Source organism: Rhinopithecus bieti, unplaced genomic scaffold (genome assembly GCF_001698545.2).
Source record: "Rhinopithecus bieti isolate Rb0 unplaced genomic scaffold, ASM169854v2 scaffold_33652, whole genome shotgun sequence".
Classification (NCBI taxonomy): Eukaryota; Metazoa; Chordata; class Mammalia; order Primates; family Cercopithecidae; genus Rhinopithecus; species Rhinopithecus bieti.
In genome coordinates, this window is record NW_016814761.1 from 4,180,472 (window position 1) to 4,200,677 (window position 20,206).

General features: G+C 38.8%; 1 protein-coding gene across 22 annotated transcripts in view; it reads right to left on the reverse strand.

The window, feature by feature from the left end:
• The window catches only part of EIF4G3 (eukaryotic translation initiation factor 4 gamma 3), a 268,928-nt gene that overhangs the window by 166,970 nt on the left and 81,752 nt on the right, over positions 1–20,206 (reverse strand). For 10 of the 22 annotated variants that reach the window (XR_001881497.1, XM_017852119.1, XM_017852115.1 and 7 more), the window contains 3 exons: positions 10,408–10,587; positions 9,686–9,800; positions 2,105–2,202 (listed from right to left, as the gene is read on the reverse strand). Coding sequence is in view for 21 of the 22 variants with exons in the window: in XM_017852119.1 (XP_017707608.1) it covers positions 2,105–2,202; positions 9,686–9,800; positions 10,408–10,587 (393 nt within the window). In the remaining variant the exon portion in view is untranslated. Of the gene's footprint in view, positions 1–2,104; positions 2,203–9,685; positions 9,801–10,407; positions 10,588–11,472; positions 11,494–20,206 lie in introns of all 22 variants that reach the window. The other 12 variants (XM_017852121.1, XM_017852123.1, XM_017852105.1 and 9 more) reach the window with 2 other exon arrangements.

Here is a 20,206-nt window from a genome sequence, read left to right on the forward strand (position 1 = left end):
GCACCATTGCACTCCAGTCTGGGGGACAAGAGCAAGACTTTGTCTCAAAAAAAAAAAAAAAAAAAAAAAAAAAGAATGAGGCAGATCTACATGAACTGACACAGAATAATCATTAAGATGTGCTGGTAGGTGAAAAAATGCAATAAGCACAGAAGTGTGTATGGTCTTATTTTAATTTTTTTAAACGCTACCCTATGGTTACAGATGTCAGTGGCGTTGGTGCTGTAAAGGAGATAAGTGTCTGCGTCTAGGCAGATACATGTATTCTGGGAGAATGCTAAGATATAAAGGACCACTGTTGTTCACTACCACCATACCCTAATCAAGGCAGTCCACACTTCTTGAGAATTTTAAGGAATTCACTAATGAAACTACCTGGATCTGGAAGCTTTTAGGGGAGTCCTTCAATTAAGACTTCTAATGCCAGCTATTGTTCAGGTATGGAAAACTATTTCTAACATTCTTTTAAGTATAGCTTTAATTCATTTATTCTACTTTCTTCTTTAGAAACATCTGTAACTACCGTCTTCTAGTTTCATTATTTCTTCTATTCATTTTTCTGCATTCTGAGAGTGTTCTTCAAGTCCAACTTCTATCATGCTGATTCAACATTACCAAAGCATATAGTTTCCCGACTGTAGTGTCATGATACATTGTCATGTGCTGTTCATTATGATATAAGCACAAGTAATTTGTTTCTAATAATAAAAACAAGTTTTAAACCAAAGTCTTGAACCTCATTATTATTTTCTTGTTTGTTTACTTGAGATACAGTTTCACACTGTCGCCTAGGCTGGAGTGCAGGGGTGTGATCTCACTGCAACCTCCCCCTCCCAGTTTCAAGTGATTCTCGTGCCTCAATCTCCCGAGTAGCTGGAATTACTGGCGTGAGCCTCCACACCCGACTAATTTTTGTATTTTTAGTAAAGATGGGTTTTCTCCATGTTGGCCAGGCTGGTCTCAAACTCCCTACCTCAAGTGATCTACCCATCTCGGCCTCCAAAGTATTAGGGTTACAGGTGTGAGCCACTGCACCAGGCCTGAATCTCATTAATTTTTATTAAGTTAGAGTAATTCAAGAGTATTGCTATAAGTCACCCCACCTATCTGTGAATGTGGGAGTCTCTCTTGAATATAAAGATCACCCATTTTGTGTGTTCTGTTGGGTAAGAAATTGCAAGCCTCTCTTCTACAAGTTTTCTGCCATTTGACTTTTATGTTACTACACTCCAGTTCTCTTGGGCCTGCCTCATTAGACACAGACAAAGTCCCTATAAATTATAAAAAACAATTAGAATACATTTTCTAAACTCTGTTTTTTGTTTCTTAAAAGATATCTATTCCACAGGAAGGACTTTTCTTGCTATCCTTAATATCTCAGTTCTTTTTCTCTTGTGCTGTTTTTTTCTTCTGTCAATTCATACTTGAGCTGATTAAGACTGGTGTTGGCCAGGCACGGTGGTTCACGCCTATAATCCCAGCACTTTGGGGGCCCACGGTGGGCAGACTGCCTGAGCTTAGGAGTTCGAGATCACCCTGGGCAACATGGCAAAACCCCACCTCTACTAAAATACAAAAAATTAGCCAGGCCTGGTGGCTTGTGCCTATAGTCCCAACTACTCAAGAGGCTGAGGCATGAGAATCGCTTGAGCCTCGGAAGCAGAGGGTGCAGTTGAGCTGAGATCCCACCACTGCACTCCAGCTTGGGCTAGAGTGAGACTCCATCTCAAAAAAAAAAAAAGACTGGTATTAAAGAAGAGTCTAGATGTGAGAACTGAGCTTAAATTCCTCACACTGAGTAAAACCTTAGCCCACTAAACCCTCCCAGTTCTAAAGGTGGAGCACATGTTGTCATGTGGCATACCTAGCTCAGTGAATAATTAAAGATGATATTATGCCGACGGTATGAACAACTTCTAATTACATGCCCATACAAATCCTCCAGGTGAAGTGGTGTGAATATAAGGGAAGAATAAACAAATAAAAATAAATTTTAAAAGGCACAGTAATTCGTGAATTGAAATGAATAATGACTAAGTAAACTTATCTGATAAGTGAATAGATTTTAGATTTAAAATAAGAAAAAGTAATAAAGATCTCTTACAGTTTTTTTCTCTCTCTTGGCTGGAGGCGGCTGTTGCTGAGTAGGCACTATGATAGGTGCGGACTGATACACTGGCTGACTTGGGTAAAAAGGCGTTCCTGAGAAATTAGAAAAAGATTAAATAGGCATTCAGGTATTTTGTCAAAACACTAGAGAACAATCAATGACACTGTGTCTCTGCACAATCCCTTTAAAAGGGTAAAACAAAACACTCAGCATTCTTCATCATCTTTTTCCACTAGCTCTCCTCCGGTTACTGAAGTGGTCAAGAAATTATTTCCAAAATATATAATGTCTTCAAACATTCACAAACCACTAAATACCTGGTTCCTACAGATCCACACCACAGCTATCTTTCTAAAACATGGATCATGCTATAGTGTTGCTTTTAAAAAATATTATTCTGAGGCTTACCACATGCAACCATGACTCTCACACAAGGGTGTATGCATATGTCTGTTTATGGGTTTTGACAGGGACAGAAGGGAATATATCTGATTATCTTGGAAAGTAGGGGTGATCTAATTCTTCTCCTTACTCATGGGGAACTACTGCCATACGAAGGTACATGAAATTAGCAAATTTCCTAATACTGGGGTGGAAAAAAGGCCGAGAACGTATGGCCTAAAGATGGAAGTCCAGATACTTAGAATCCAGGTTCCAAACTACATTTTCTATCATTCTTGAATCCACATCTTTGTTCTAGCTATAACCTACTCCAACTCCTATCCTTTGAGTACACCAAACTCTTCGACTTTGACTATACTGCCCATCTGCCTGAAATTATCTTCTTCCCCCGCTCCTTGTACTCGCAATGAGCTGTTTTAACTTTCAAAATTAAGACTATTATTATAATTACTATCAAGCCAAAGTGTTCGGAGTAGAGGTGTGGAGAAGGGGTCAAATACTGGATGGTTTGAAGGTAGAGCCTATAGATATGCTGATGAATTGGACACTGGTATGAGAGAAAGAAGACTCAAGGAAAACTCTTTCAGTTTCATGCCTGAGCAAGTGACAGAACAGAGGTGTACTATTTACTAAGATGAGGAAAACTGAAGTAATAGAATTTGGGGCAGAAAAATCAAGAGTTCAATTTTAGACAGGGCAAGTTTCGGATGCTTATCAGATCTTCAAACACAGATCAAGTGGTTAGCAAGTGACACAAATCTGGAGTCAGAGGATAGGTATGAGTTACAGTTATCCATTTTGGAATTGACAGAATATAAACAACATTTAAACATGACTAGGTAACTCAGGAAATGAATACAGATAGAAAAGAAGCCCAGTGGTTAAATCTTGAGGCATTCCACGTCTGTTAGAGGTCACAGAAATTGAGAAAACTCCAGCCAAAGAGATGAAAACCAAGGTAGTGGCTGAAATCCAGAAAACTATTCAAGAATGAGGGCTGTGCGGCCGGGCGCGGTGGCTCAAGCCTGTAATCCCAGCACTTCGGGAGGCCGAGAAGGGTGGATCGCGAGGTCAGGAGATCAAGACCATCCTGGCTAACATGGTGAAACCCTCGTCTCTACTTAAAAAATACAAAAAACTAGCCAGGCGAGGTGGCGGGCATCTGTAGTCCCAGCTACTCGGGAGGCTGAGGCAGGAGAATGGCGTGAACCCGGGAGGCAGAGCTTGCAGTGAGCTGACATCCGGCCACTGCACTCCAGCCAGGGCGACACAACGAGACTCCCTCTCAAAAAAAAAAAAGGAATGAGGGCTGTGCTTAACCACATCAAATGGTGCTGAAGAAGTCAAATAAGATTTTTCAAAGTACAAATCACCAGTGACCTTGACCAAAGTTGTTTGGGCAGAGAAGTGAAGAGCGTGAAGCCTGATTTGAGCGGGTTCAATAGTTAAAGAGAAGACAGAAAATGAACACCAGGAGTATAAACATTTTCCTTAAAAAATTTTGCTGTAAAAGAAAAGCAGAAAAATAGAGCTATAGCTGGACAAAAATATGGAATCAAAAAAACTTTCCTTAATACGTCAATGAAACAGTGTGCCTATATACAGATGACACTAATCCAGCAGAGGAAGTGGGGAAAATTGTCAATGTGGGATAGAAAGAATTGCTAGAGTAATAGCCTTAAATGGGTATAGGACGGGATCCAGCACACACATACAAGATTGGCTTTCCATAGGAACACGGATAATTGATTCACTGTAACAAGAAGGAAAAAAATATGTACGAGGGTAGTTAACACAGGTAAAATCCTTGGTACTAAGCAAACAGTCAAATAAGGTTGGCCCACTTTCATTATCACCATCAACATCCCCACTACCACCATAACACTTTTCAAGTGTAAAGTTGTTGGAAGCACTATGATTTGCGGTATCAGAATTCTGTAGGTATCAATCAGGTTTGCTGAATCAGATTTGGAAAAGATCTATGCAGAGGGCATGACTACGGTTTCAGTAAGTTCCATGTAAAAAGACCAAAAAAAAAAAAAAAAAAAAACTCAGTCATCCTCTAACAATGAGTAAACTATTCTCAAAGCACAGCTTAAATTAGCAATTATGTGCTACTTTATTATGTCATTGACTCAGAAATTAACTCAGAAAACAGACCCCCAAAATTGGTTTTAAATGCTGCCAGGCAAGCAACACAATCTGCTCACTTCACCATATTTTTTGAGGTAAGTGAGATAAGATCCAAAAGGTGATCTCTTAAAAAAAAAAAAACCTAGATTCTTCTCATGAAACAATTTTGAGCCAACATGATTGGGGAAGAGCCTGCTATATCACATTAATCCAATAAATATGGCAGAACAACATAATCTCAATATAGTGGAATTAAATGCAATGAGCAAAGCATTAAGTCTTCTTAACTGTGAACTCTAGCAGAGTAGAAAATCTGCCCTACCAAATAATAGTATATTATTATAAATATATAATATTTATAATAAGCTAGTCAGAAACATTTAAAACGTTTTATTCTACTAGAAATGTGAGTCATTTTGCATATCATTTATTAATTAGGTAAGTTAATTAACATCTCTGGACCTCAGATTTCTTATGCACGGAATGAAGTACATTTGTCTGTATCAAGGATCTGTCAACTACAGTCTAAGAGCCAAATCAAGCCTACCATTATTTATTTTTTAAATAAAGTTTTATTGGAAGACACCCACGTACAGTAGTTTATCAACTGTCTATGGCTGATTTTACATCACAGTGGCACAGCTGAACAGCTGCAACAGACACCACACAGCCTGCAAAACCTGAATTATTACTGTCTAGCCCTTTACTGAAAAAAAAAGTTTACTGATCCCAGTTCTAAATCAGTTTCCCAAACCTCAGTATATATAAAAAGTGTCAATGACATATTGCAAAATTAATACAGTAACAATCATGAAATACAAACACACAGAGGTTTAACAACTTAAAATTTGTATAAAGGACTACTGCTATTTGATGATTTCAGTCCTACACTTTTGTTGTTAAAATGTGAAATGATACTGGCAGCAAATGGCAGTTTTCTTTAAAGGTCTTCTTGGCAAAATTATAAATTTAATAGTCATGTGTGTCTTCTACTTTATTTTACTCTACTTTTAATTCATTTTACTTGTCTATGATGTGAAACCAATGCTGCAGTCAATATTTAGATTTCTTCTCATTGTTTAAACCTAAGCACAATATGTAACAGACTTACTATAAGAAACTGAATGGCAGGAAGAGTATCTTAGTATCTGTATTCCACAAAGTAATTAGCACACTGCCTGTCTTCTAAGAAAAGTTGAAAACCTTGAATTTTCCACAGAAACAATAATAAACATGGCCAGGCACAGTGGCTCATGCCTGAGCTCAGGAGTTTGAGACCAGCCTTGGTACACGGTGAAACACCATCTCTACTAAAGTACAAAAAATTATGTATCATAAATTATTATTCATTCCAAAAAGAGAATATTATGTAGCTTTTAAAAGAAATGAGAGAAGTTCTATAGATAATGAAATAGAAAGATGCCCATGAATATAGTATGAGAGGAAAAAAATAAGCAGGAAGTTCTATTATTTAGACTACTATAACTATTCTGTGTTGATTTTAGTTTAAAAAATTTGTTAAATATAAATAAAAAAATACATATCAAACTGTTAAATGTTATTTCTTTAAAGGGTGGGAAGGGAGAGAAACTGGCTATTTCAACTTTATGCACTCTGTATTATTTAATTTTTTTTTTTTTTTTTTTTTTTAGACGGGAGTCTCGCTCTGGTCACCCAGGCTGGAGTGCAAGTGGCATATCTCCGCTCACTGCAACCTCCGCTTCCTGGGTTCAAGCAATTCTTCTGCCTCAGCCTCCCGAGTAGCTGGGATTACAGGTGTCCGCCACCACAACCAGCTAATTTTTGTATTTTAAGTAGAGACGGGGTTTCATCATGTTGGCCAGGCTGATCTCGAACTCCTGACCTTGTGATCCACCTGCCTTGGCCTCCCAAAGTGCTGGGATTACAGGCGTGAGCCACTACGCCCAGTCTATTTAAATTTTTATCATTAATTTACTTTCTTTCATAATGAAATATTTTAAAATTGTTTTTCTAATATTAAGAAAACTAGAGAAACTAATATTTTAATTTAGATGATAAACTGCCCACTTGATGTCTACTGGATCTGCATGAGAATTTACTGGGGAAGAAAGCATATCTATGAAAGGGAACAGACACCAATAATATCTGAGACACAATTATACCTCAATATACTGCTTTTCATAAAATGAATAAAATGGTATATATCTAATAGAAATAAAGCCAAAAATGTTATAATTTGTATATTCAAATCTGCACATTATGTCCCTATCAGTAAACTCATCATTACTGTTTCTATACATATTATACAATAGTATTAACAGCAATAAAGAGGGCTGGCACAGACTTACAGCAGGAAATTTAATGATGACATTTTCCGAGTAAAGTGATTTGCACAATCGCTAAGTAAAAAGCAGGTTACAATTCAGTAAGACATCTTTAAAAATGATTTTGTAAATTAGAAGACTAATTGCATTCCCTTTGCAACACAGAAATTAAAGGGAGATACTGTCCATTTTAGCATGTTTATGCTGAATAATAATCCATTTTCTATTAAAAAATTGTAGATAGTAACAATCTTTTCTTTTTTTTGAGATGGAGTCTCGCTCTGTCACCCAGGCTGGAGTGCAGTGGCGCAATCTCGACTCACTGCAACCTCCGCCTCCTGGGTTCACGCCACTCTCCTGCCTCAGCCTCCTGAGTAGCTGGGACTACAGGCGCCTGCCACCGTGCCTGGCTAATTTTTTGTATTTTTAGTAGAGATGGGGCTTCACTGTGGTCTTGATCTCCTGACCTTGTGATTCGCCCGCCTTGGCCTCCCAAAGTGCTGGGATTACAGGCGTGAGCCACCGCGCCCGGCTCATTGTTACTCTTAAAAATTATTACTTGGATTTAAGTTTTCAGAATAAGGACCTAGAATAAAGGCACTAAAATTACATAAAAATGGTGACAAAGGTAAGCCCAAGGATTACACAAGGAATATTCAACAGCACCTGCAATATGCTGTTGAAAATTGGGTGAGATATATATATATATTGTGCAACTTTTAAACTCACATATATGTAACACATTACTGTTCTGAAAATATCAAATTTCATAATCATGATACAACTTAATAAAGCTGAGTTAAATAAACATATTTGAGACATTTAGTAAGGTTATATAAAATGCAGTATTAATCCCTTATCTGCAATTTCAGTTACCTGCAGTCAATCATGGTCTGAAAATATTAAAACAAAAGAGTCCAGAAATTAACAATTCATAAGATTTAAATTGCAAGCCATTCTGAATAGCATGATAAAATCTTGCACTGTCCTGCTTCATGTCACCAGGGATGTGAATCATCCCTTTATCCAGTGTATCCATGCTGTATATGCTATATGCCAATTAGTCTCTTAGCAGCCCTTTTATCAGATTAAAAAAAAAAACCCATGGTATATATAGCGTACTATCTCAGATTTCAGACATCCACTGGAGGTCTTGGAATGTATTCCCTGAGGATAAGTGAAGACTACTGCATATCACTTTGAAACAGCAGTTTCCCAAGACAATATCAACCAAGGTAACAGAAAGCTTTTCCCTTCTCTAAAAGAAGTAAAGCCGCAGAACATTTGGTTGCTTTGCCTATTTCACCTCAAAACTGAAGAAAAACCTTCTTGGACTACTTGAATCAAATCAATTCTGCTGTAATCTTAACTGAGACAATCCCAATTTTAGGAAACTGGTTAATGGATAAGTTACCATGTTACATTAAGATTATTTAATACGTTTTTGCTTTGTTGGTAATATAACAGATCAATACTTACTGAATCTCAAAACTTAATTTTTCTACTATCTACTAATTTTATCCCTTATTATTCACCTTCCATGGAATAAAAGAAATGTAACATGCAGTAAAAATTTGTTAAATGAAGTAAGTAATTTTATCATTTTAGTTCAGCATTGGCGCATATGCCAAATACAATCTTGGCAACCCAGCTCTCTCTAAATAAAAAACACTTTTAATTTTTCAAGGCATTTTCATTGGAACTAATACCCAAAACCTCCCCGATGCCATAGATCTTATCACAATTTTGCAGAGAACCACAGGTTCACTGAGTTATATTCAGTTATGGCATGTATATTCTCCAAGTGCCTGCCAGTCACTGTTCTAGGGGCTGGCGATATAGCAGTGAACAAAACAAAAATCTCTACTTTCATGGAAATTGCATTCTAGTAAGAAAGACATTAGCAAAATCTTTAAGGTGGAAAGTGGTGGGAAATGTTTGGAGAAAAAGAAATTGTGAAAGGAAGATAAGGTATATTCACGCCACTGGCAAAACTCCAGTAAAAATCTAGGTAACAGTGAACTGGTGGAAGATGTCAGAACTCTGAAACATGATTCTTTCCAGTAGAATTATCAGCTTGTAAAGAAGGTGTCATTAACTAAATATATTTCTATAATACTTTTCTTGTAAGCCACCATCTAAAAAGTAACTTTTCTTTTTTCTGAGACAGAGTCTCGCTCTGTCACCCAGGCTGGAGTGCAGTGGTGCGATCTCAGCTCACTGCAAGCTCCGCCTCCTGGGTTCAAGCCATTCTCCTGCCTCAGCCTCCCGAGTAGCTGGGACTACAGGTGCCTGCCACCACACCCGGCTAATTTTTTGTATTTTTAGTAGAGACAGGGTTTCACCGTGTTAGCCAGGATGGTCTCAATCTCCTTGCCCACCTTGGCCTCCCAAAGTGCTGGAATTACAGCCATGAGCCACCGCGCCCAGCCAAGAAACTACTTTTAAAGCTGGGCAGACTGGCATATGCCTGTAGTTCCAGCTACTTGGGAAGCTAAGGCAGGATGACTGCTTGAACCCAGGAGTTGAAGACCAGCCTAACATAGTGAGACTCCCATTTTGGTGGTGGGGCGGGGGGGGGGGCGGGGAGGGGCTTTCAAGAAAGAACTGTTAGCAGCATGTTATTTAATAATCCTTCTTACCACTAAACCTCATTGTATAAACTGACCCACCATGCAACAAAATCAAATAAACACAAAAAACTGGCAGAAATGTCTTGACTTTTCCTACTTACCATAAGCATTGGGGAAGTCCCCAGGTCCTGGTCCCGGATAAAAAGGACCTGGCCCCGGTGGTTGAACTGGATATTGTTGTGGGGGCCCAACATAAGGAGGGCCACTGTGACGGTACTAGAAAAGAGAAAGTATGAACATATAAATAATATGGTCTCTGGGGCCAAAAACCATAATAAAATAATAATAAGAAAAAAGTAGCTTACTACAGAAAGTAAAGTTCTCTGTGTAAGAGAATCATTTAAATGAGGTAAAGCCATTGGGTCAAACACATTCAAAATGCTTGCTTGCCATGAAGATACAATGAGAATGAAGAGAAAGGTGCAGCTTAGTAAAGCCATACAACATATCAGCACACGGGCAGACGTCAGCTCACTGTAAAATAATCTCAGGCTGATAACTTTTCAATGACATTAAAGGATTTCAGGAACAGCATAATCACTGAGCCCATTTTAGAGCAGTTGGTTGTGGTGAGTGGAAGGGAGAAAGCAAGTAGATAAAAACAATTTCTCTGTCATTTTAAAAAATTTTGAGTAAACAGATGTAGAAATATCTTCACATAGCATAATGAAAAAATCACAAAAGGGCTAATTTGTAACCAACAAAACAGTTCACATGTCACCAAAAACTAATGCCATAATTCATCCTCCCAGCTCCCTCTGATGAGAATCTGGGTTTATTCCCACTCTACTGCTGGACCACCTAGGCCTCAAAGATACTTTACCTGTGGTATACAGTACTGAGGCCCCTGGGGCACTGGGTACGGCATGGGCAGATGGTTAACCATCATGATGTGCTGATTAGCCTGGTACACTGCAGTGGGTGTCTGTGCACCAGGACGAATGGATGGACTGCTGTTCGGGATGGTAGCTCTAGGAGGCTGTATTTGAGGCCTCTGGAAAAACTGGGAAGGGGAGAAAAAAAAAATTTTTTTTTCTTTCTTTTTTTTCTTTTTTTTTTTTTACAAAGGGGAATATATAAATTTTACTGTCTCCTTTTCTTCACTAATAAAATCTGGTCAACTTGAATTACAAATACAATATGCATAAAAAGAATAAATTACCTATTGCTGGGTTTCCAAAAATACACCACACGAGGGCGAGCTCTTATCAGTATCATCACATATTTGAAAACAGTAGGATAGTTTCGACCTGACTGTATAAATACGTATGTATAGATGCATACATATATGTATATACACATACTGTATAAATATACACATATATGTATAATAAAGTATAACAAAAGGGGTAGCTGATATTTCTCTATTATATAAAAGAACTGACTCTGATAAAGAGTAAGTGGTTCATTATCAACTCATTAAAAATTAAAAGTAGTCTCCTAAAAGACTGCTGCTCAAGTAATTTATAAAATACTTAGAACAAGAAGAAATCTCTTTGATCATAAAATATTTACCCAGTCCATCAGGGTCAAGCTAAATTAAACCATCTGTAGGGTTGTCACATGCTGAACTACGCAGTTTTTTTCCTCTCCAAAAGGTGGCACAATCCTATACTAAACTGAGCCTTCTAGAATAGTTTGTAATAACAGTGGACAATCTAGACAGGCCTAAGAATGGTCTAGAATGAGCAGAGTTCAAATTTCTCAAAATGGCAACCAGTATCTGTAGTTATTTATAATTTTGACTGCAGGCTTAAAAGCCTTGAAACAATATACCAATAGTAAATTTCCAATGTGAATGTATCCATTCATTAGCAATCAATCTCAATGTAATAATAATAAGCAGACTGAGTTATAAACAGGCCATGCAGAACCAGTAGTTTGTTACCTGGATAGGTCTGAATCCTCCCTTCAAATATGAAGCAAGAAAGCAGCAGGAAACAGAAAGAAAGCCAATGGAAAAGCTTACAGATCAGTTGGAAGGGACAGGACATAGCATGCAGCTCAACAAAAGTATCTTTCTATTTAGTAATAATAGGAGAAGAAAGAAGACTAGAAAATCAAAATGACAGTTCTTCACTTGAGAATTTAATCACACATAGAATCAAAGAATCAAGTCACATTTAACTGAAATCCAGTGGCAAAAATCCTCAACTCTTATTAATAGCCACAAGTTACAGCAGTGTGCAAGGAAATGTCTGCTTGGTGGCACAAGTACAGTTGTGTGATTACTGGTTCCTACTCTTGGATCTCATGAGCACCCATTTCATGATCTGGCATTGTCTAGCATCTCTATGATCTACTCGCCATCTGTGTCATTTGTTATTTTTGTAAAAGTCCTAAGAAATAAACTTTTCAATATATATTAGACTCTTCATGACAGAGACTTGCTTGCTCTTTTTAACTAATCAGGTACATAAGAGGGCATTTACAGCTCTAAAACGGAGGACTATAATAACAATCTTAAATATGGTCTTGCACCAAAATAAATAAAGCAGCAAAATATTTGTTGCTATCAGTACAAATAAAGCCAAGCTTCGACCTTTGGGCCCACTCTGGTCTATTCTGTCCTACTCTTAGGCATCAAGCTACCCAGAGATGGCATAAGTAACTTCATTTTGTGCTCAAAAGGAAGAACTGGGATCTAGTGTCCAAGGCTCATCCCCATTCAGCCTTCATACCCCAGGGCAAAGAAGGCCCTAAAGAAATTAAGTCACAGAAAAACAACAGCCAGAAAAGTATAGCAGGAGAATGGAATAAATGGGGGAAACCAAAGGGACAGGCCACAGAGAGTAGGTGATGGAGATGAAAAGAAAGCACAGGAGGCAAAGTTGGTAACATAGGAACCTGGGCTGCACTACAACTACAGGAACTATCTTCTAGTTATCTCCACTGACACAGTTTTGGTGACAACATTTTTTTTTGTTGGCTGTTAACAGGAACAATAAAGCAGTAAACTTCCCAATACTTGACTGCATTTCTCCAAATTACCAAGCAGAGAGAATCTATTATGCATCAATGCATGTGATCTGCAAACACCATTTCAGGAACAAACTTAAGTATTTTTATAATGTAGCTAATATCAGGACCCACAAAAAAGATACAAGCCTCAAGCAGAGAAGACTCATTATCTGTTCAACTTATTGGGCATTACTAAATCACACAGGCAGAGGGTAAAATCTTCATACTGAAAGATCCTTTGAAATCAACTGTAGAGGGCAGCCCAGCCAAGATAAAGGGCGTATCAAATGAACACAGGTGACCATCTATGATGGTAACATTATCATCAAATCATGTTAAAATACTCCTATGCTGCCTGAATAAACAGGGTGTTACGGGGTTGGTAAGGAGAGGAGAAAGAAAACTAATCCATTAACTTACGCAGAGTAAGAAAAATAGACACGGGCAATGTTTTCCAAAAATTTTAACAGTCTGTATATGAAATCTTTTCTTACCCTATTTTCCAGCTGTTCTGATGAAACTTTTAATCAGCCTGTCCAGAATAACTGAGGTTACATCTTATTCAAGGTTTCTGAACAGTATGAAACTATTTTCCTCAGTGACTTTCAAGTAAAAAGTGTTTCCAATGATATTCCTAATATTAATACATAGCTGAACCAAAAAGCCACTAAATATGTGATTATACTGATATAATAATTTTTTTTTTTTTTTTGGAGATGGAGTCTTACTCTGCCGCCTAGGCTGGAGTGCAGTGGCATGATCTTGGCTCACTGCAACCTCCACATCCTGGGTTCAACGATTCTCCTGCCTCAGCCTCCTGACTAGCTGGGACTATAGGTGCCCGCCACCATGCCTGGCTAATTTTTGTATTTTTAGTACAGACGGGGTTTCACCATATTGGCTAGGCTGGTCTGGAATACCTGACCTTCTGATCCACCCACCCTGGCCTCCACCAAAGTGCTGGGATTACAAGCATGAGCCACTGCGCCTGGCCAATATACTAATTTTTATACACTAAGAATTCAGATTTGAAGCTAAAGAGAAATGTATTTATAAAGCACCAACCTAAGCATTTTACATATATACACACACACACACACATATATACACATACTTTTTTTTTTTGAGACAGAATCTTGCTCTGTCACCAGGCTGAAGTGCAGTGGCGTGATCTCGGCTCACTGCAACCGCCACCTCCCGGGTTCAAGCGATTCTCCTGCCTCAACCTCTTGAGTAGCGGGACTATAGGCGCCCGCCACCACGCCCAGCTAAATTTTTTTATTTTTAGTACAGACAGGGTTTCACCGTGTTAGCCAAGATGGTCTCGATCTCCTGACCTCGTGATCCGCCTGCCTTGGCCTCCCAAAGTGCTGGGATTGCAGGTGTGAGCTACCGTGCCCGGTCAACATATATATATTAACTCATGCTCACAAATGACCTTGAAGGCAAGTACAATTATTAACAGTCGTAAGATACATGTAAAAACTGAGGAACAGGGAGATTAAATAACTCACTGAAAGCCCCCTGCCATCTGTAACTAAAACACAGTCAGGTTATAGACATGTACTTTTAACTGTTACACATACTACCTCTCATGAAATGGAATACCCCCATATTTTTAAATAAACCAGCAGAAATCTTTTCCTTACAAATGCTGAAGGGATGTGGCAGGACCTTTATCCAACTATACTAATGGGTGGCATGTCCCTCAACCATAACCGATTCCTGGTAAGAAAAATTTTCCATCAAGTTACTTCACAAAATACATGCTTATCATTCAAGAAAACAAATTTCTTCTACCTACACAACTCTAATTCTCTGTCTCCCAAAAAGTGACTGCAACTTGTTCATATGCTAAAAGCATATCCTTGGCATACCATTTTACAGACTTACTTTTGCTCAACTTCACTGCATTAATACTTTTTACAACAATAGTCCATCTGGAGCTTGTGTTTTCCACTTAAAAGTACAGGATCACTTACACACACACACGCGCGCGCACCAGGAGAGATTCTAGAAAAGCGGTAGTAACTAGAAATGCAAAAAAAAAAAAAAAAAAATCTCCTTTTTGTACTCCTCCCGAACCATTCAATTACAAATGCATAATTAAATTTAATAGTAATGCAAGAAATTCAGATTCTCAGTTGGGCAAGTATAGCAATAAACCACAGGTTATTAAAAGGAACATATAAATGGGCTTTCCCAAACTGCTTGCAATCCTTCAAATTTCTTTCCTTCTCAGCTGAGTGATGAACGATCATTAAGAGTCAAACTCTCCTGAATGGAAGGAGCCATTTAGTCTCACCATCCACTTAAAAGTCTGAATATCTTTTACAATATACAACTGGGGATATGAAACTTTAGCAACTTAAGATACAATTTCTTTTCAAAATTAAATGGAGTTCTAACACTGTAAAACTCTTCCTTCTACTGACCCCCAATTTTTCTCCCTATATCACCTATCCACTTCTCATGTCCCTCCCTAAAACCACAAAGAAGTCTAATCCTACTCCATAAGTGACAGACCACTAAGTCATGTGAACATTGTCATTACTGCCAATTTTCACCCACCTTGGCCTCCCAAAGTGCTGGGATTATAAAGGCATGAGCCACCGTGCCTGGGCCATTACTGCCAATTTTCACACCACTATTTTTTGTTTCAAGCCAATCATAACCCTCTCCTAGCATCCTGTTCCTCCAACCAAGATTTCTAATTCCCAAACCAGCTTGATCTTTTCTTTCAATCTTGTTCCAACACAAAGGTAACGAGGTGGGGTCTGCCCAGAATGTACTTGGCACTCACTAAAAAAAATCTGTTCCTGAGTGAAAGGGCAATATATCTCTCTGATTCCTGCCAGCTCCAATTCCATTAATGAAACCAAGAACCAGAGGAGCACTTTTGTCAACCATATTTTACTACTGATTGGTACTGACACTCATTTAAAGCATTTAAATCCTCTTTATACATAACCTGGCTAAATAAGCCATGTTCTTCACTTCAGTGTGTACTCTTACAATTGTGTTTTGAAGCTCATATAGAGGATTTTGTAGTTGGTAACTTTGAAAATTTATCTGGCTCAACAACCCATCGTTTCAGATTGTACCAATTGCATGACAATGTCAAACTACATAATCATTAGAAAACCTGACATAAATGTCACTTATCCAAGTAACTGATAAAAATCCTGCAAAGAGCTAGGCAGAGAAAAGAGAGCCATGCATGCACATAAAATTCCCCTCCAAACTTCATTTCAATCTGTTTTAATTCTTCCATCTTTCAAGGATTTATTATTAATACGCCAGGAGGATGACAGAGGAAGGTGAAAACTCTCATTTGAGGTAGTATTTTGGGCAGATCCAACAAGATAGGATACTTTTAAAACAGAGGCTGAATTTAGCATACTTATAATTGCTTACTTTCCCAGAAACACTCTAGAAGCCAGAAGAAAAAATGTTTCCTCTCGAAAACTCCTTCTAAAGATGCAATAATTCATATCATTACCCAAAGCTTCCTCATCAAAAATGTCTAACAAATGGTGTTTGAACGTGCTGGTAATTATGAAATACCATTTTCATGACTTTGCTCAGTAAAAGCACAAAAGACAAAACACCCAATAAATTATATAACAGAAATTCTCTGCAATATTTCTATTTTTTAATTATTATTATATCTGTTATGGTGATGTGTGATCACTGACCTTTTATGTTATCACTGTAACTGGGAGCACCATGAACTGCACCCATAGAAGATAGTAAACTTAAGACAGTTGTGTGTGTTCTAACTGCTCCACCTACTGTCTGTTGTCCCCTGCCACTCCCATCTTTCTCCTCTCCTTAGACCTTCCTATTCAGCAGACACAATAATATTGAAGTTAGGCCATTATATCTAAATTAATAACTGAACAGTGGCCTCTATGTGGTCTTGTGCCACATCTCTCACTTTAAATAAAAACTACAAATGACTAAACTTAGTGAGGAAGGCATGTTAAAAGCTGGAATAGGCTGAAAGCTACTTCAAAAGCCAAGTTGTAAATGCAAAGAATAAGTTCTTGGAGGAAATTTAAAGTGCTACTCTCCAGTGAACACACAAATGATAAGAAAGCAAAACAGCCTTTTTGCTGGTATGGAGAAAGTGAGAGCAGTTTGGATAGAAGATCAAACCAGCTACAACATTCCCTTAAGCCAAAATGTAATCCAAAGCAAACTCCTAACTCTCATTTCAATTCTATGAAGGCTGAGAGGTAAGAAAGCCACAGAAGAAAAGTTTGAAGCTAGTAGAGGTTAGCTCATGAGGTTTAATGAAAGCAGCTGTCTCCATAACATAAAAGTGCAAGGTGAAGCAGCAAGTGCTTATGGAGAAACTGCTTCAAGTTATCCAGAAGATCCAGCCAAGATAACTGATGAAAGTGCCTACACTAAACACATGATTTTAAGTGTAGATGAAACAGCCATCTATTGAAACAAGATGTCATGCATTGACTTCTCTCTAACCAGGACTTTCATAGCTAGTGAGAAGTCAATGCCTAGCATCAAAGCTTCAAAGATTCAACAGGCTGACTCGACTTTTAGGTGCTAATATAGTTGGTGACTTTAATTTGAAGCCAGTACTTATTTACTATCCGGAAAATCCTAGGGCCCTTAAGAAATATGCTAAATCTACTCAGACTATGCCCTATAAATAAAACAACAAAGCCAGAATGATAGCACATCTGTTGGCAGCATGGGTTACTGGTTATTTTAAGGCCATTGTAGAGAGCTTAGATTTCTTTCAAAATATTACTGCTTGCTGGGAAAACACCTAGTCACCCAAGAGCTCTGAGGGAGATGTATACAGAGATTAATGTTGCTTTCATGCCTGCTAACACATCTACTCTGCAGCCTATGGATCAAGGATTTGTTTTGATTTTCAAGTCTTATTATTTAAGAAGTATATTTTGTAAGGCTACAGCTGCCATACATACTGATTTCTCTGATGGTTCTGGGCAAACTACATTAAAAACTTCCTGGAAAGGATTCACCATTGCTGATGCCATTAATAACATTCCTGGATGCAGTGGTGTCCGACTGGAGTCCCAGCTACTTAGGAGGCTGACGTAGGGCAGGGCAGGGCAGGGCAGGGCAGGGCAGGGCAGGGAAGGGAAGAAACATTTGTGATTCATGGGAGAAGGCCAAAATATCAACATTAACAAGCATTTGGAAGAAGCTGATTCCAATACTCATGGATGACTATGAGGTATTCAAGACTTCAGTAGAAGAAGTAAGTGTTGATATAGTGGAAACAGCAAGAGAACTAGAATTAGAAATAGCACCTGGGCCGGGAGCAGTGGCTCACGCCTGTAATTCCAACACTTCGGGAAGTCGAGGCGGGCGGATCACCTGAGGTCAGGAGTTCGAGACCAGCCTGCCCAATATGGTGAAACCCCATCTCTACTAAAAATGCCAAAAATTAGCTGGGCATGGTGGCGAATGCCTGTAATCCCAGCTACTTGGGAGGATGAGCCAGGAGAATCACTTGAACCTGGGAGGTGGAGGTTGCAGTGAGCGGAGAAGGTGCCACTGCACTGCAGCCTGGACAATGAGAGTGAAACTCCATCTCAAAAAAAAGAAAAAGAAAAAAAAAAGTAGAGCCTGAAGATGTGACTGACTTTATCATGACAATCTCATGATAAAACTTGAACAAATGAGGACTGGTTTCATATGGAGGAGCAAAAAAAGAGTGATTTCCTGAGATGGAATCTACTCCTGGCAAGGAGCTGTGAACACTGTTGAAAGGACGATAAAAGACTTAGAATACTACATAAGCCTAGTTGATAAAGCAGCAGCAGAGTTCGAGATTGACTCCAACGATAAAATAAGTTCTACTCTGCGTAAAATGCTGTTAAACAGCATCACCTGCTGCAGAGAAATCTTTCATGAAAATAAGAGTCCATTGGCTGGGTGCAGTAGCTTACGCCTGTAATCCCAGCACTTTGGGAGGCCAACGTGGGCGGATCACTTGAGGTCAGGAGTTTGAGAGCAGTCTGGCCAATAGGGTGAAACCTCAGCTCTACTAAAAACACAAAAAATTAGCCGGATATGGTGGCATGTGCCTATAGTCCCAGCTACTCAGGGGGCTGATGCAGGAGAATCACTTGAACCCAGGAGGTGGAGGTTGCAGTGAGCAGAGATTATGCCACTGCACTCCAGCCTGGGTGACACAGCAAGACTCCATCTCAAAAACAAATACATTAAAAAAAAAAAAAAGAAGAGTCCATCAATGTGGCAAACTTTGTCTTATATCAAGAAATTGCCACAGCCACCTGAATCCTCAGCAACCACTACCCTGATCAGTAAGCACCCACCTACACTGAAGACGCTTCACCAGCAAAAAGATTACAACTCACTGAAGACTCAGATAATCATTAGCATTTTTTAGCCAGAAAGTATTTAATTACCGGCCAGGCGCGGTGGCACACATCTGTAATCCTAGCACTTCAGGAGGCCAAGGTGGGCAGATCATGAGGTCAGGAGTTCAAGATCAGCCTGGCCAACATGGTGAAACCCCGTCTCTACCAGAAATACAAAAATTAGCCAGCGTAGCGGCACGGGCCTGTAATCCCAGCTACTTGAGAGGCTGAGGCAGAATTGCTTGAACCCGGGAGGCAGAGGCTGCAATGAGCTGAGATCGCGCCACTGTACACCAGCCTGGGCGACTGAGCAAGATTCCGTCTCAAAAAAAGAGAAAGTATTTAATTACTATATGTACATCATTTTCTTACACATAATTCTACTGTTCAGTTAGCAGACTACAGCATAGTGGAAACATAACATACATACACTGGGAAACCAAAAAATTTACGTGACTTACTTTATTGCAGTATTTGCTTGATTGCTGTGGTCTGAAAACAAGTCTGCAATATCTCCGAGGCATGTCTATATTTACTAACTTGCAAAGCAATACAAAATATGCTTCTGAAATCTCTAGTGTTATGCAGTATACAGTTCAGCCTACTAGAAGATTAAAAACTAACATCTGCAATTAGGAATTTCCTTGGTGAGTATCTTTTAAAAGTCTAAAGTACTCTTGAAGAACAGTGCTATGATTTGCTGGCAAGTTATAAAGGGACAAGCTTTAAAGAGTCCACATAATGGAATATGACTCAGGTGTCAATTTGATAATCTGTTGATCCATGATAATTTATAACGGAGATTATTCCATTCCAAATTTTTTCTATATTTCTCTGCATGTGGTCAATATTATATAATTTAGGTTTCACTAAGAATCGGGATATGTAAGCCCTAGAGCTGAGTTGTTCAATACAGTAGCCACAAGTCATACTTGACTACTTATATTAAAAATTCAGTTCCGGGTCAAGCACGGTGGCTCACGCCTTTAATCCCAGCACTTTGGGAGGCTAAGGTGGGTGGATCGCTTGAGGTCAGGAGCTCAAGACCAGCCTGGCCAACATGGCAAAATCCTGACTCTACAAAAAATACAAAAATTAGTAGGGCGTGGTAGCTCACACCTGTAGTTCCAGCTACTCAGGTGGCCGAGGCACAAAAATCACTTGAACCTGGGAGGTGGAGGTTGCAGAGAGCTGAGATCGTGTCACTGCACTCCAGCCTAGGTGACAGAGTGAGACTCTGTCTCAAAAAAAAAAAAAAAAAAATCAGTTATTTAG